Raw genomic sequence first — 18,252 nt, 5'->3', positions numbered from 1 at the left:
TGGATAGTGGGCAGACTTTAGGGAGTCCAGAGTGAGTTACCCAACAATCACAACTATGCTCTTTTCTATGCATTACTCCACCCAATGCTGAGTTTCCCCCCTCTGATTTCCCATTGAGTTCAGTTTTGCTCAGGCTCCTCATAACCACACTCAGCCAAATTTTGACTTGGTGTCGAGGACAGTCACTCACAACTCACCTCTGGAGTTCAGCTTTCTTTCTCCACATGTTTGGACCAAGGCTGTAATGAGGTCCAAATGGCCCTGGCAGAAACCGTATTGAGCATTAGTGAGAGAGTTATTGCTGTGTTGTGCCTTATGATAGTACCTTCCATCACTTTGGTGAAAATTGAGTAGATGGGGCAATAATTGGCTAGGTTGGCCTTGTTTGTTTTTTTTCAATGGACAGGACTCACCTTTTCCATGTTGCAGCATTATGGCTGTACTGGAACTTGGCTAGAGGTGTAGCTAGTTCTAGAGCACAAGTCTTTGATACCGATGGTAGATTGTCAAGGTCCATATTGAGTTGAATTGATTGAAGACTGGCATCTGTGATATTGGGGACTGCAGGAGGGGGAAGAGATGTATCATCTGCTTTGCTGAAGATAGTAAATGTTCCAGCTTTGTCTCCTGATGCTCCAAAGCCTGACCATGATCTCCAAGGCACAAGTCAGGATTGTGACAGAATATTGTGCAGTTGTCTGGATGAGCTCAGCTCCAAATGCACTCAAGAAGCTCAAGCCCATTCAGGACAAAGCAGTCCACTTGATTGGCACCATATTCACATCCTTAATCCTTTACTTGTCACAACACCAGTACACAGTGGCAGCAGGATGTGCCATTTACAAGATAAACTGCAAGAACTCACCAGGTCTTTGGAATGGCCTTTGGGTGCCCCCTCTCATCTTGTTTCTTCCCCTCTGCTTAGAACTTGTTTCAATGCCTGCAGTATTTAATGCCTTCCCTCCTGCAACATTTCTCTAGCCACATATTAACCAAGTTTTACCTTACAGCTCCTAAATTCGCTAACATGTGGCACTGGGAGTAATCCAGCAACAACCACCTTTGAGATTTTGCTCTTCGGTTTCCATCTTAGCACCTGAAACTGTGGAAGATGTCAAGACTCCAACTTCTGTCATTCATCCGCACATGGGCTAAAGCTTCTGGCTGTCTTTCTCTGCACCCTCTCAGTGATGTCCTCTCAGTGATGTCCTCTGCCAGAATAACTTGCCATGTGGAATTCTCATTGATGGTTGTAGAAATGATTGTGTATTACAACACCAAGAATCTCGGCCACATGCTTCAACATGCCACGGATGTACTCTAGACAGTGTACCTGCCCACCCCACCTTGGGGAATCAAAATAAATTCAGTTTCAGAGTACCATACTCCTGGAGGATTCCTGCACTACCTTGTGAATGACCACCCCCTTGTTGACCTCCTTTAATCTCTAAATGCTGAATATCCATAGAATATGAGATCCTGACAACTTTCAGTTTTTCATATCACCTGCGGTGTGTCCAGCCCCCATGCAAGTTTAGGAAGCAACTGAGCCCTTCCTGTACTCGTGGGTACCTAGGATACAAGGAGAGTTTGGGACATCTCACAGGCAATGGCCCTCAGCTGCCCTGGTTATATTCCCAGACCTTGTATTGTTACCAGGAGCAACAATATAGCATCTATAAAACAAGGGATTTTACCATGAACATTATAAAACAAAAATTTACACATAGAATCCTCACAATGCAGAAGCAGGCCATTTGGCCCATTGAGCCTGCACCAACAACAATTCCACCCAGGCCCTATCCCTGTAACCCCACATGTTTACACTGTTAGTCCCCCTGACAATAAGGTCAATTTAGCATAGCCAATCATCCTAACCCTGTGGGAGGAAACTGGACCACCCAGAGGAAACCCACGTGGAACACGGGGAGAAGGTGCAAACTCCATATAGACAGTGACCCACGCCGAGAATTGAACCCAGATCCCTCGTGCTGTGAGGCAGCAGTGCTAACCACTGTGCCATCATGCCACCTAACACCAAACCTCTTAAGGAGGTATTGGGACAGATGGCCAACAGCATGGTCAGAGGTAGGTTTTAAGAAATGTCCAAGAGGGGTGAGGAGTTTAGGGAGACATCTCCAGAGCTTAGGATCCTGACAGACAATAGGGGAGTGATCAAAATGGGATTCACAAAGGACAAAATACAGAATATCGCAATTATACCCTTACCAGGTTAGTAATGTTCACTTGTTCTTATCTGAGGGTAGTACTTTGCATACAAGGCCCTACAATTAGTAATATTATGCCAATATTTACCTAATGTACAATAACAACTTGCATTTATATAGTGTCTTTAAAGTAATAAAATGTCCCATTTTACAGCAGTGTAACTGGACAATTTTTTTCACCAAGCCTTCTGAAGAGGGGTAGGTTTTGAGGGGTGTCTTCAAGGAGAAGCAGGACACAGAAGGGTTTAGGGAGGAAATTAAAAAGTTTGGCCCCCATGAAGGCACAGCCATCAATCTGGCGTGATGAAAATCAGGGATTCTTAATAGATCAGAGTTGGAGGAGTGCAGAAGGTGCAAATGAATTGGAAAGCAATGAGAATTTTTAAAAAATGAACCATGGCCGGACCAGGAGCTAATAGGTCAGCAAGCAGAGAGGGTATTGGGTGAACAGAACATGATGAGTGTTTGGATATGTGCAGGAGAGCTTTGGATGCATTTACATTTATGGGATTGCAAGGTGGGAGGCCAGCCAGAAAAGCACTGGGTTAGTCAAGTCAATTGGTTAGATGATTGGCGGAGTGAATGTGTGGAGTTACAGGGATACAACCTGGGAAGGATGTTCTGTTGGGGGGGGGGGGGGGGGGGGGGGTTGGTGCGGACTCGGACCAAATGGCCTCTCTGTGCACTACAGGATTCTATGAAGTCCAGATATAAATCACGGACAAGGGTTTTAGCAGGGTCTGAGCTGAAGCAGGGGCAGAGATTGACAATCTTAGAGAGGTAAAGGGAGTGATTTCATGATGGCATGGATATGGTTTAAATATTTATACTTAAGTGCCAGTAGACAAATTTGAATTTTAAATCAAGTCTCAGGCTTATATAGATGTAGGAGGGGATGTTATATTGCTTACCTGAACCCAAGTTCAGCCTGCTCTCAACCATGTTATCAAACACAGCTTTCAAGTCAAGCTGAGCACAGTCTGTAGGATAGAACTGCAACTGAAAGTGATTCATCCAATTTCCACTTAAGTATAAGACTTTTGTATTTGAAAATAAGTTATTTATTTGCAGCTTGACCCAAGGACTGAAACTATTAAAATTAAAGGGTGACGTGGTGGCACAATAGCACTGCTGCCTCACAACTCCAGGGACCCAGGTCCAAGCCCGGCCTCAGGTGACGATCGGTGTGGAGTTTGCACATTCACCCCATGTCTGCGTGGGTTTCCTTCGGGTGCTCCACGCTCCAAAGATGTGGGGGTTAGGTTGATTGACCATACTAAATTGACCCTTAGTTGAGGGATTAGCAGGGTAATTATATGGGGCTATAGTGATAGGACTTGGGAGGGATTATTACTGGTGCAGGTTCGATGGACTGAATAGCCTCCTTCTGCACAGTAGGGATTCTATGATTCTATAAAGTGACAGTTAAGAATTTCTTTATCTTAAGTTGAGGGATGATAGGCAAAGTGTCATGTATTAGTGGCAAAGGTAATTAAGTCATTTTGGGTAGGTTTATGATTAGAGATATTTTTAAAGTTGTGAAATTAAGTCTTATCAATTTTTTTTTTCACAGAAATTCTTCCTTGCTTTTACAATCATCTGGCTTTCATAATCAGGAATGGTGTCCGTTAAACCTGAGTTACAACTCACGTTTGTTTCACTTCTTTCAACTTTGCCGCTACTCTTGGTGTATGAGCTTTGGCCTTTCTTTTTACGTTCTCAATAAGAAATAAATGAATGCCTCGCTTCAGAATGGAGTGGACAGAAGAAAAGGTTGCCCATAGACTAGCTGGCAATTAGAATGGGGTTGAGATGAAAGAAGAGGAAAATAAACAGGGAGAGAAGTAATATTGAGTGTCAGGATGCTGCAGTATGTTGTGCATTTTGACCATTAATTCAGCGGAGAATTTGTACACTTTTTACATATGGAGAATATGCTCCTCGCATTAAATGATAGACCGTAAGACTTCAGTTACTGCTAAGTGGTTTAATATCATACATAAAATATCAATAATTTAAAACAAAGCCAGAAATGTAGAACGAGCACTTTTATTAAAGTCACAATCCATGATTGTCAGTCACTTTTCCTCTGCAAGATATGTTAATGTTTATTCTTCCACATACACTGTCAATGCTTATCACTGAAGACCTTCCCCTCAGCGCAGGATTTGCTAGGGTATGGACAGGCAGGTCTGTCCACACAACTGTAACAAGAACAAAGAGAAGCTCAATAGCAGACAATAAATTAACAATCTGAAACTGAATTAGTAGACAAGACCTAATAACCCTATGAAAAAGTGGACACAGTAAGTTTATATAGTGCCTTAGTGTATTAAGGAGATACTGGAGGTGATCACTAAAAGCTTGCCAAAGACATACGTTTTAAAGCGCGTCTTTAAGGAGTAAAGAGTAAGTGATTGAGCTGTTTAAAGAGGTGATCCCAGACTTTAAGGCCTTGGAAGCCAATGGTGGAGCGATTCAAATTAGAGCTATTCAAGAGGCCAGATTGATATGAGCACAGATATCTCAGAGGGTTTTGGAGCTGGAGGAGATTATAGAGATAGGAAAGGGCGAGGCCATGGGGAGATTTATTTGAAAGCAAGTATGAGAATTTTGAAAGCTGGATGTCCCATGACCAGGAGCCAATCTAGCTCGGATGATGATGGCAGAATGGGACTTTCCGCCGATGATGGCGGAATGGGACTTGGTGCAAGTTAGGACGTAGGCAGCAGGGTCTTGGATGACTTCATGTTTTTGAAGAGTAGAAAGTGGGAGACCAGGCAAAGGTGCATTAAGTCTAGCGCCAACAAAGACATAAGGGTTTCAGCAGTAGATGACCTGAGGAAGGGGCAGAGGCATGCAATGCTACAGAAGGGGAAATATGTGATGGCGGGGGAAAGCAATTTATAGTGGGGTCTGAAGGCAATGGCTTCAGTCTTTCCAATATTAAGGAAATCTCTTATCTAATACTGGATATTGGATAATGGTGTGGGAATTTAGAGACAGTGGAGGAGTCCAGAGAGGAAGTGGTAAAGTAGAGCTGGGTGTCATTAGTCTAGATAAGGAAACTGACCGTGTGTTTTCAGATGATATAATGTGAGAGGCAGTGCACAGATGAGAAATAGGAAATGGCCAAGGAGAGATCCTGGGAGATACCGAAGGTAATGATGCAGGAACAGGGAAAGAAGCCATTGCAAATGATACTCTGGCAGCGATTAGATAGATAAGAATGGAGCCAGGCAAGTGCTGTCCCATCCAACTGGATGACCGTTGGAGGAGAAGAGTGTCGCCTATCATGCCAAAGGCTGCCAACTGATCGAGAAGGACACAAAGTCACCTAACACATAATTTATAACTGTGATATTAGCCGTTTCAGTACCACGGAAGAGCTAGGAACCTAATTGCAGGTATTCTAAAACTGAGTCACCTTCCAAATCCATGCCTATCTCTCCCAGAACAATACATTCAAGGATTTGAGAGGAAAGGAAGGTCGGAAATGAGACATTATTCAAGGATGGGAGAGGGCTCAAGGGTGGATTTTTTTTAAGGAGAGAGATGATGATGACTGATTTGAAGTAGGTGCTACCAGCTGAACCATTAACATTATGGTGACCAGGAGGGGAAGTGGATGGTCAGCAGTTTAGGGGAGTTAAGGTCATGGGAGCAGCAGATGTGTTTCAGAGATGATGAGCTAGAAGAGGGCTTGAAAGATGAGAAACTAGAGCACATTGCGAGTTCAGGGACGGGAATCTTAAAGGAATCTTGACTCAGTGGGGTGAGGGAACAGCAGGGGGTGGGTTCAGAAATGGCAGAGACATGGTCACAAATTTAGTGACAAAGAAATCTACAGACTCCTCACACTTACTGTTGCAAGTGGAGGCAGAGGTGACAGGGGAGAGGGATTTAAAAAGACTATAGTGCAAGAAAGAAGCCAGGGATTATCTTTGCACTCCAAGGTGATTATAGAATAGTGAGCCAATTTGGCAGGTGAGAGAAGCAGCTGATGAAGAGTTTTATGTGGTCCAGCCACGTCCAGTAGTGGATATAATTATGGTGATCCTTCAGCTTAAGGAGAGGAGATGAAGGCTGAACTAGAGGAATTTGTCTCAGCTTTCAAGGGTGGAGGTATACGAGTTGAGTAAATCAGCAGCTGTTAAAATGATTTGGGGAACAGAGGGCCAACGATTGGCCAATTTGGACTTTGAAATGTTGGGTGAATTGGGAGAGTTTCTTTCCATGGGCAGAAACAGGAGGAGGTAGCATTGGATGGGGGAATCGGTTTCTGGATGGAGAGTGAAACAAGGAAGTGGTCAAAGATGGCCTCAATTGAGGTGGAATTAGACAGACAATATGAGACAACAGGGTCAAGGGGTGGCCATCAACATGAATTGGGCACATTCACAGAATCATCGAATCCCTACAGTGCAGAAGGAGGCCGTTTGGCCCATCGAGCCTGCACCAACAATAATTCCACCAAGGCCCTATTCCTGTAACCCCACGTATTTACCCTTCTAGCCCCCCTGCCCTAAGAGGCAATTTAGCATGTCCAATCCACCTAACCTGCACATCTTTAGACTGTGGGAGGAAACTGGAGCACCCAGAGGAAACCCACACAGACATGGGGAGAAAGTCCACACTGACTGTCACCCACTGTCAGAATTAAACCCAGGTCCTGGGTGCTGTGAGGCAGCAGCACTGTTAACCATTGTGTCACTACACCGTCCACAATTGTATGAAGGAAGAGATTGCAGGACAGTAAGAAGAAAGTTAACTGGACAGAGATAGACTTGATGAATTAAGGAGGAGTTTGAAGGAGGAATGAAATGCTATTCAGTGCAGAGGCTGAGAGAGAAAAGCAGTGAAGAGACCTTGATACATTTTTATGGTACTTGGGTGGGTGGATTGTGGATTTTAGGTGAGCATATCCAATATCCATTTATCCAATAAAAGTAAATTACAACCCATAATGCCTGTTTCGCAAAATTATCAATTGAAATATTACCCAGAGACTTTGCAGAATTATAACAAAAATAAGGTTGAAACTAAGTAATATAGAAAACCTGAGAAGATAACCAGTTCCTTACTTCTGAGAAAATTTGATGGGGATCATAGAAACCCTACAGTGCAGAAAGAGGCCCTTCGGCCCATCGAGTCTGCACTGACCACAATCCCACCCAGGTCCTACCCCCATATCGCTACATATTTCCCCCACTAGTCCCTCTAACCTACGCATCAAGTAGTTTTGCTTTACATGCCAAAGATGTTCCTGAATCTGATGTGTGCTGCATACTGACTTTGCCCACCCCTCTAAAGGCAGCAGTATTGGGCCCTACATTTGGATATGAATATGTCTGGGTCAGCTAGGAATCCTAAGCCCAATGACGATCAGGATGATGTTGGTTGTGGTAGCTGTCTCAGGAATGGCAGCGGAAGGGGTATCTGTCCATCTGTGTGCACCACAATGGCTGGAACACATTAAACAGAAGTGGGAACATGCACCTTTGATGCATTTACTGGAGAATCATTATGGATTAGTGTATCCAATTAGAAAGAGCTCCATCCAGTTGGTCAATGATGCTGCTCAAAAATGTACCGGAAGGTACGGGAAGGTTTCCATTGAAATTTTCCCAAATATTCTCCAGTATAATTATTGCGAGACAACATTAGCAGCAGAGCACTGAACAGGTTCATGTGAGACTGAGTGTTGGTTTTAATGGAGAAAGGTTGGCTGTTTAAAAGAAGGAAGAAGCAAAACTGTCCAACAACTTTAGATAGTAAATTCCCCCTCCATCTTAACCCTCCTTCCCTCTCCACCTTGTAATTTGTTATCAGTTGTCCATTAAGCTTATTGGCCTGCCCCAACCCCACCCCTCCCCCACGGTCACAGCTGCTCAGTTGCTCCCATTAATACATTCTGCTGTCTCACCTTTTGCCTCCAGTAGCACTTTTCATCCCTTAATGGCCTCAATATCATTCCAGTGCAGAGGGAGGCCATTTGGCCCATCGAGCCTGCGCCAACAACAATGCCACCCAGGTCCCATCCCTGTAACCCCACATATTTACCCTCCTAATCCCCCTGACATTAAGTGGCAAGTTAGCATTTCCAATGGATCTCATGCACACGTCTTTGGACTGTGGGAGCACCCAGAGGAAACTCACGCAGACATGGGGAGAATTTGCAAGCTCCACACAGATAGTGAGTCGAAGCTGGAATTGAACCTAAATCACTGGTGTGAGGCACAGTAAGAAACCACTGTGCCACAGGTGCTGCCCCTTTGTCTGATACCCATGACAAACTTGTCCATATCTCTTCTGCCCCAACCTGTCTGTGTTCCTCTATTTCATCCCACCTCCTCTTCCCCCAGTGTAACTATACAATTCATTACATTTCTACCTGGTTTAAATTCTGTAAAAGAGTCATTTTATCCCGAAACGTTAACTCCCTTTCTCAGTACAAATGCTACCTGACCTGCTGAGTTTATCTAGAATCTTCTGTTTTTATTCCTCAAGAGTGACCAACAATGTCAGAAATTTTGTCCCAGTGAAATAGATTTACATCAGAAAAATACAGAAGTGATTTTTATGTAGGAACAAAGGCCTGATATTGCCCTGGAGAATCAAACTGTGTATAACTCAGCTCAATCAGCTCAAGCAGCAGTGCGCAATCTACAACCTGGAGGGCTACATGTAGCCCATCTGGGCTCTGAGTGCAGTCCATGAGGCATTTTGTTGACTGTTACCCGTGCGCAGGGTTGCCATATTCTACTGATTTCTATCTGTGTAGTTTTTCTTCCTATTAATATGACTGAAGTGGCGTTCACGTAAAGCGAGGGCAAGCAAAGTGAGGTGCAGGCCAATTGCTCACAGCATTGTCTGAGAGAGTCGAGCACTCCCTCTGTGTCCATAGTATAAATATTTCTTTTGTTTTTACCATTGAAGTCGATAGTTCTCTTAATATATAAACAATTAAGTCATTTTCTGTAATTATGAAATATTTGGTATGCATTAAACGTATTTAGTCTTGTTCATGGAGTCATGGTTAGTAAATGTACCTGATTTCAATCTTATGGCTCACTCACTAGCCTAGGCTGCCTATCACTGGGCTAAATAAAGGCTCTTTCCTCATTCCCCTGAGTTTTGAATTCTTGCAGCATTTGGCTGTCGGTGTTTAGTTCTGCCAAAGTTTAAACGTTTAAAGTTTTTAAAGTTTAAAGTTTATTTATTAGTGTCACAAGTCAGCTTACGTTCACACTGCAGCGAGTTTACTGTGAAAATCCCCTTGTTGCCACAATCCAGCATCTGTTTGGGTACACTGTGGGAGAATTTCACATGGCCAATGCACTTAACCAGCACATCCTTCGGACTGTGGGAGGAAATCAGAGCACCCGGAGGTAACCCACAAATGGGCAAAAGGGTCAAATCAAAGTCGAGCAGATAAAGCAAGCAGGGAGTCCTGTAGATGTGGCTTTGTCATCCAATACAAGTCATAAAATAGAGGATCCAAATCATCTTTGCCATAATATAGTGTTCTTATTGCTTTCCATTAAGCTTCTAACATTAACTTGGTTGCTATCAGTGTTCCTACCTGCAGGACTGTGGATCAAATGCCTTCTGTTTCTGCAAGCACGTTTCATGACTTTCCATGTTCCTACAAACACAGTCACACAATTCCTCATTGAACTCCATGTAAGCCCCACAGATAGCCAGTTCTGCAATGGGTGAGAGTTCTGGACAGGAAAGAAACACATTTGAGAGAGTGTAGTCCGTGGCTGTTTATCTGGCAGTGTGTGCAATAATTTTTTTAAAAAAGAGAGTCTGTTACCATCTTCTCCTGGAACTGAGGAAGTCACACAGTGGCATCTCTCTTTATCCCAGACCTGTCCCTTGGAGCAGTGATTGTCATCATGCAGACAGCTGGAAGTCACAGCAGCAGCTTGTTAGTCCTGTTGTTCCTGCTGTTAAATTTACACTGGTGTATATTCTCTACAATTTTTAACTCCTAAGTTAACCAAATAAAACATGTCCTACATATTATACTGTTCTTGTGCAAAAGATACAGCTTTAACACTAAATTTGTTGAAAATAAACAGCCGCATGATACAATAAAACTGTGTTTTGAAGGATACAGTTCATGCCCAAACATGAATTACGATTCGAACAGAGTTTTTTTATTATTACTGAGAATTATTACTTTAATTTTGGGGTTTTTATTTGAACTGGATCAATCTTGGTATCCATTGCACTGAAAGATGCATCTAGGATTCTGGGAAAGCAGATTTTCAAATTCTACCAATTTATAGCTCGCACATTCAAATTGTTGTAGCCTCTTCTCAAGCCAAAGAATTACTTCTCAGCTGCAGTCACAGTTACTTTGAAGGCAAAAATGGAAGCTCATTTTGTGTCCCAGAAAGAGAGGTGTTTTGTATAAATCTGAACCTGTTGGATCAGTGGATGTGATTTTTCAGATGGAGGGCTTTCCTACTCTGCCACCCAAAGCGTTGGCAGGGAACGTATCCCACCACCCACAACAGCCCCAAAGTCATTTCTTGGTTTGAGATGGGAGTGTTGCCCCTCCCTCAGGGAATCTGATTGGCCAGCAGACCCAGTGGCGCTGTGGGCAGATCTGGGATTACAAGCAATCCCCAGATTATAAATCCCCTAGCTGTGTGTAGTGGGGGTGACCTCTCTCGCAGAGGGGAGGCCTGGTAATAGGGAAAGTGGGGCGGGGGGAGAGGTTGGGCTCATGGGGGCAGATCTTTGAGGAGATATGAGGAGAGGCTGAATAAACTGGGCTTGTACTCGTTAGAGTTTAGAAGAATGAGGGGAGATCTCATTGAGACGTGTAAGATGATGAATGGGATGGATAGGATAGAGGTGGAGAGACTCTTCCCGCTCAAAAAAGACAGTAGGACTAGGGGGCACAGCCTCAAGATAAAGGGGAGGCGGTTTAGAACGGAGTTGAGGAGGAACTTCTTCACTCAAAGGGTGGTGAATCTCTGGAATTCTCTGCCCGTTGAAGTGGTGGAGGCTGCCTCGCTAAATATTTTTAAGACGCGGGTTGATGGGTTTTTGATAAGAGAGGGGATTAAGGATTATGGAGAGAAAGCGGGAAAGTGGAACTGAGCAGCGACAGATCAGCCATGATCTTATTGAATGGCGGGGCAGGCTCGGAGGGCTAGATGGCCTACTCCTGCTCCTATTTCTTATGTTCTTATGTTCTTATGTTCTTTGTGGGAGGTTGATGCCCAATTTGGAATGGGGGGGGTGGGGGCAGTTATGGGATCTTTTCGCCTAAAACCTTGGTAGGTTACCTGTTTCTTCCCTCCACCCTTGAACAGTATCCAACAGCCTCATAGAATAAAATTGTAGAATCCCCACAGCGCGTTTGTCCCATCGAGTCTTCACCCAGGCCCTATCCCCATTACCCCACGTAGTTATCCTACTAATCCCCATGACACTAAGAGGCAACTTAGCATGGCCAATCCACCTAACCCACGCACCTCAGAACTGAGGCTGGGTGGGAAGCAGCCCGACTTAAGGGTCTCAATTGCTTCACACCCCCGACATTAAATTGTGAACAGGCTGTGGTGTGGGTGGGAAATTGTCCAGGCTGCAAACTCACCAGCAGGGCACCGTAGAATTCTGCCCAGTGATATATGTTGTCCCAAATTGCCTGAAAAAAAATCTCTTGCCCACCTTTGAAGAGCAAAACCATCTTTTGCATCCAGACATTGGTTTAATGCTTTATCTGAAAGGCCTCACCTCTGACAGTGCAGCTGGGCTGACATATCTGCTAGATTCTACACAAAGATGCTGCAATAGCTCGAATTCAAGCTCAAAAGTTAAGCCACACTTTAGGATTTAAGGGATTATGGAACTATTGGCCGCCACACTACCAGAAGGAGGTGGAGGCTTTGGAGAGGGTATAGAAAAGATTTACCAGAATGTTGCCTGGTACGGAGGGCATTAGCTATGAGGAGAGGTTGGAGAAACTTGGTTTGTTCTCACTGGAACGACAGAGGTTGAGGAGCGACCTGATAAAAGTCTACGAGATTATGAGAGGCATGGACAGAGTGGATAGTCGGAAGTTTTTCCCCAGGGTGGAAGAGTCAATTACTAGGGGGAATAGGTTTAAGGTGCGAGGGGCAAGGTTTAAAGGAGATGTACGAGGCAAGTTTTTTTTACACAGAGGATGGTGGATGCCTGGAACTCTGCCAGGGGAAGCAGATACAATAATGGCTTTCAAGGAACATTGTGACAAATGTATGAATAGGATGGGAATGGAGAGATGTGACCCCCTGAAGGGTAGGTGGTTTTAGTTCAGATGGGCAGCATGGTTGGTACAGGTTTGGAGGGCTGAAGTACCTGTTCCTGTGCTGTAGTTTTCTTTCTGTTCTTTGAAACAGCATCTAAGGCCAGGCAGTACTTACAGGTGTCCAAATGCCACTTTACGTTTTGCTGAAGCTTTGTGAATGATCACAGTCCTGAAACATTAGCTCTCTCATTTCTAACCGGTTGTCTTATGAGGAAAAGTTGAGGAGGTTGGGCCTATACTCATTTGAGTTTAGAAGAATGAGAGACGATCGTATTGAGATATGCAAGATTCTGAGAGGAATTGACAGGGTAGATTGCTTAGAAGATGTTTCTCCTTATGTGGGAGGATACAATGAGGTTACACAGTTAGGAAATAAGGAGTTGATCATTTAATTTAGAGATTGGAAGGAATTTTCTCTCCTGGAGGATTGTTAGAGTTTCGAATTCTCTTCCCCAAGGACAGTGGAGACTTGGTCATTGAATATATTTAGGGCTGATTTAGATTTTTGATCAAGGGAGGTTCAAGTGTTCAGGGTGGCAGGCAGGAAAGTCAGATCAGTTCTGAATAGCAGAACCAGCTTAAGGGGGCAAGCGGCCTTTTCCTGCTCCTATCTCTTATGATCTTTCCAGAGACGCTGCCAGACCTGCTGAGTATTTCTTAGTATTCTCTGATTTTACTAGCTAAAACTGAATTGAAAGTTTGCTTTATAGTTATCCCCATCCAGCCTAGCTGAGATTTGGAGATTACATTGTCTGAAACTGTAACAGGGAACAATAACTGAAACAGGGAAGCCACATTTTCAAAGCCGTTTTGTTTCTCTGCTTTCAATTGAGTTGGAGTGTGTGTGGTTCAATTCCATGCTGGTTATTATATTTCCAGCAGCGATTTGATCGTAAGTATCACAAGGTGGGATAGGATTTCATTTACCTGTATTCATGTGTGAAGATTGATCTCCGAATGATGGAATATGCGTGTCGACTGGAGATGCATTTACAAGAAGTATGGTTCGCAATTCTGACGGTCAACAGCTCTGGTATATTGGTCAGGGGGATGGTAATCTCAAACAGCTAGAAATACAAGTGAAATGTTAATAATGACATTTCAATAATCATTCTTTGTTTAAATAGAATAATCTGAAGCAGATAAGTGTCTCTAAAGTATCTCTTCTCCTTTATTACTGGTTGACGAATGGTGGGGATGTAGTTCGGCGATGTTAGTTTTTTCTACTACCTTAAAAAAGGGAATATTTATTTAATGTCTTTGTTAAGATAATAGACACAGGGTGGTATTTACCGTAGAAGACTGGGCCAGATCTCGCCTGCCAGATGGAGAGCAAGTGAGAGCCCTGTGTCACCTCTTTCCAGGAAGGCCTGCTGGTTGAAGTGCTAATCAGGCACTTAACTGGACAGCAGTGGGCCTTCCCCATAATCAAGGACCCTGAGGATGGAGGTCCCTTTGGCCAGCAGCTCTTCATTGCATAACAGAGAGGCAGTGGCTGCTGTTGGTGAGTCCCACGAGTGCCTAATAATGCATGCTTTATCAGCCCTCCGCACCTTCTCATCCGAATAGAGTGCTAGCTTTCTGGTAACAAGGCAGAACAAAATTACAGATCTTGGAACATTTAAGATACTACTTCCAACAATGTCAGCCTCCTGGACACCAGTGTCAGGGGCAACGGACCCTCTCTCAGATACCTGAGGCCAGGAGCATTTAAATAGTTGAGTTTTGTTTATAGACTCTTATTGACACAATAAAGACACCTACATTGAATAAGGTGAGGAAGACTGATGTGGCATCTTGCTGCTTTGATGGTCGAACCAAGGAGAAGGCATTTGGCCATATATTTAAAGGCAATTGGTCAACTTAGGGCCATGGTCTGGTCCTATACGGAATCTAATGTGACCTCGGATGGTGTAAACTGGGATTATGGGGAGCATAACTGTTGGAATTTCTGGAGTGGCCCAGGAATCTGCAATCAGGGAGGAGACTGTTGGAAAAACTCATCATCTCCCCTCAGATTAGAAATGGCACGAGAAACAAAGCAGATTTCAATCATGTTCCAAGTTCCAGCCCCACTACTGCCCTGCAACTCTACCAGGATCTCAGTTTGTACTATGGCAATCATTTCTGCAGTGCATCACACAAATAAACAATTTATTAAATGAAGATACTTTTGGCATCCATACTGATATTGCCATCATGAACTAATTTCCACGCTGCAACACTTCAATTTTCTACTCCTTTAAAAACTGCTATTCCGTATAACCTTTGTATTCATCCTTTACAATGACTGAACTGAGTTATAATGAGTGGTACTGACAAAGGTATAAAAACACGCTACACTTACTATTGGTCTACCACTGGGATAACTGGAGTTAAAGATTTGTCACCCTTATTCTTGGTTATTTTGACCTATTTTCCCCAATGTTGATTCTACTTTGATTATAGAACATAGAACCCTACAGTGCAGAAACAGGCCCTTCTGTTACACTGTAGCCATTCTTCCTGTTACTCCAGAACTGTAATGTGAGTTCTCAATGATAGAATGATGCAGAAAGTATTGGTCCAGATTTTGTTTCCACCACCCTTTAACCATTTTGCTGGAAATGCAGATGGGTTACGAGGGTATCAACCTCATCTCATCAGGAATTAAGGATGGAGAAAGCTTCTGGAAGATGGGATGAGAATTGTCCTCCTCAGTGAGGCTATTTGACAGTGTTCAAAATCCTGAAGGGTTTGGATAGGGTAGATGGAGAGAAATCCTTCCCATTGATGGAGGTTTAAGAACCAGAATTCACAGATTTAAGGTGATTGGCAAAAGAATCAAAGGCCACATGAGGCAAAACTTTTTAATGTGGTCAGAATCTGGAATACAAGGTACCGCATGGTAGGTTGTTGCAAAAGGTTAAATCTCAGAGGATTCAGGGTGAGGTATCTAAATGGATACAAAATTGGCTTCTTGACAGAAGCCAGAGGGTGGTTGTAGAGAGTTGTTTTTCAAACTGGAAGCCTGTGACCAGTGGTGTGCCTCAGGGATCAGTGCTGGGCCCACTGTTATTTGTCATTTATATTAATGATTTGGATGAGAATATAGGAGGCATGGTTAGTAAATTTGCAGATGACACTAAGATTGGTGGCATAGTGGACAGTGAAGAAAGTTAGCTCCAATTGCAATGGGATCTTGATCAATTGGGCCAGTAGGCTGACAAATGGCAGATGGAGTTCAATTTGGAATAATGCGAGGCAATGCATTTTAGTAGATTGAACAAGGGCAGGACTTACACTGTTAATGGTAGGCACTGGGGAGAGTTACACAACACAGAGATCTAGGGGTACATGTTCGATGTTCACAGCTCCTTGAAAGTGGAGACACAGGTGGACAGAGTGGTGAAGAAGGCATTCGGCATGCTTGGTTTCATCGGTCAGAACATTGAATACAGGAGTTGGAATATCTTGTTAAAGTTGTACAAGATATTGGTAAGGCCACACTTGGAATACTGTGTGCAATTCTGGTCACCCTATTTTAGAAAGGATATTGTTAAGCTAGAAAGAGTGCAGAAAAGATTTACTAGGATGCTACCAGGACTTGATGGATTGAGTTATAAGGAAAGGCTGAATAGACTGGGACTTTTTTCTCTGGAGCGTAGGAGGCTGAGGGGTGATCTTATTGAGGTCTATAAAATAATGAGGGGCATAGACAAGGTAGATAGTCAATATCTTTTCCCAAAGATAGGACAATCTAAAACTAGAGGGCATAAGTTGAAGGTGAGAGGGGAGAGTTACAAAAGTGTCCAGAGGGGCAATTTTTTCACACAGAGGATGGTGAGTGTCTGGAACAAGCTGCCAGAGGTAGACGCAGAGGTGGGTACAATTTTGTCTTTTAAAAAGCATTTAGGTAGTTACATGGGTACGATGGGTATAGAGAGATAGGGACCGAATGTGGGCAATTGGGATTAGCCTAGGAATTAAAAAAAAAGGGTGGCATGGACAAGTTGGGCCGAAGGGCTTGTTTCTATGCTGTAAACCTCTATGACTCCACAAAGTGTGATGGAGGCAGATTCAATAAAGGTATTCAAAATTGGATTATTACCAGAAGGGGAAACATGCAAAGCAATGTGGAAGGGGCAGGGAAGTGAGACAAACTAAATTATTCTTGTAGAGAGGCCTTAATGCTCTGAATGGTCTCTTATGATTATACAATGGAGAAGGAAACAAGGTAAATTAGTCAGATTAAATACATAAAGGGAAAGAAAGAAGAAAACAAAATAAGACATTAAGGAATAATTTAATAACTACATTTTTAAAAACATCACGAGCACCAATTTACTAACAGTGGGTGTGAAATTCCAAAGTTTTAATTGTTCCCTTTCTGGACTGGAGAGGTTGAGCAGCAATGCAAGAGTGTAAATCTCATCATTCAAAAGTATTTACATTGTTAAGTATCAATCCTAACATTCTGCAGTGAGTTTAATTGACAATGATTGGAATTTTGGAAAAGGAATGAGCCATTCAGTCTCTCAAGCAAGTTCTGTCACTCATTCATGCTAATCTGTATCTTAATTCCATCTACCTACATTGGGTCCACTGTCTGCATTTTTAGTAAATGTACATTTCAAAAGCTATTTTTACTTAGTAAAAATCAATCATTCAGGGTGGGATTTTCCAGCCCCGACACTGACAAACATCTTCGCGGGTGGAATAAGAAAATTGGGAGAGCTATTAAAAGTCAACAGCTCCCCGGATTTCCTGTCCCACCTGCAACGATACCTATCAGTGTTATTACTGGAAAATCCCACCCTATATTTTGACATTTTCAATCAACCTCACCAGAACAACCTTATAGCTAAGATCCAGGCCCAAAAGGGGTGCCTTATTTTTCAACTTGGATCTTGTTTGTCTCTTTTGTTGGACCTTGAGTTGGATTCAATTGGATTTTGGTATTTGGGTTTGCCTGGACGCCTTTGAACATTGGCTTTACAACTTTAAGGATGGAGTAAAAAATTGTTAAAAAGTGAAATGTGCCCTGACATCATCCCTAATAACTTAATTCTAATTTTAAGGTTTAATATCCTTGTTCTGGACTTACCCACTGGTGAAAATCATTTATCTGCCCTATTAACTAATTTAAATGCCTTTCAACCAGGTTATCCCTTAATTGTGTCTAATCAAATGAAATTCAAGATTAATCTATGTAATTGAACCCAATGTATGTTGGCACAGTGGTTAGCACTACTGCCTCACAGCTCCAAGGACCTGAGTTCAATTCCTGGTTTGGGTCACTGTCTGCGTGGAGTTTGCAAATGCGCCCTCTGTCTGCGTGGGTTTACTCCGGTTTCCTCCCACAGTCCAGAGATGCCACCATTGGACTGGAGTGGGCGCAGTAAGAAGTTTCACAATGCCAGATTAAGGTCCAACTGGTTTATGTGGAATCACATGCTTTTGGAGCACTACTCCTTCATCAGATGTTCCTTTTGCAAGATATCTTGCAATTGTGTCTTTGTATATAAATGCCGTGTTTGTGAACCCAGCTCTCCACTCACCTGATGAAGGCACAGTGCTTCTAAAACTCGTGATTCCAAATAAACTTGTTGGACTTTAACCTGGTATTGTGAGACTTCTTACTGACTCCAAAGATATGGAAGTTAGGGGGATTGACCATGCTAAATTGCCCCTCAATGTCCCAAGATATGTAGTTTAGGGGAATTACGG

At 43.2% G+C, this 18,252-nt stretch overlaps 1 protein-coding gene across 1 annotated transcript in view; it reads right to left on the bottom strand.

Moving 5' to 3' along the window:
- Positions 1–4,189: 4,189 nt before the first annotated feature.
- vegfd (vascular endothelial growth factor D) overlaps positions 4,190–18,252 on the bottom strand; it is a 31,134-nt gene continuing 17,071 nt past the window's right edge. The window contains exons 4-7 of the mRNA XM_080203320.1: positions 13,471–13,610; positions 10,051–10,142; positions 9,814–9,955; positions 4,190–4,432 (exon numbers count right to left, since the gene is read on the bottom strand). Coding sequence (XP_080059446.1) covers positions 4,357–4,432; positions 9,814–9,955; positions 10,051–10,142; positions 13,471–13,610 — 450 coding nt within the window. The 3' untranslated portion in view covers positions 4,190–4,356. The remainder of the gene's footprint in view (positions 4,433–9,813; positions 9,956–10,050; positions 10,143–13,470; positions 13,611–18,252) is intronic.

Source organism: Carcharhinus amblyrhynchos, chromosome 15 (assembly GCF_965287045.1).
Source record: "Carcharhinus amblyrhynchos chromosome 15, sCarAmb.v2.hapA, whole genome shotgun sequence".
Taxonomy (NCBI): Eukaryota; Metazoa; Chordata; class Chondrichthyes; order Carcharhiniformes; family Carcharhinidae; genus Carcharhinus; species Carcharhinus amblyrhynchos.
This window is presented reverse-complemented; position numbering and strand designations above follow the sequence as displayed.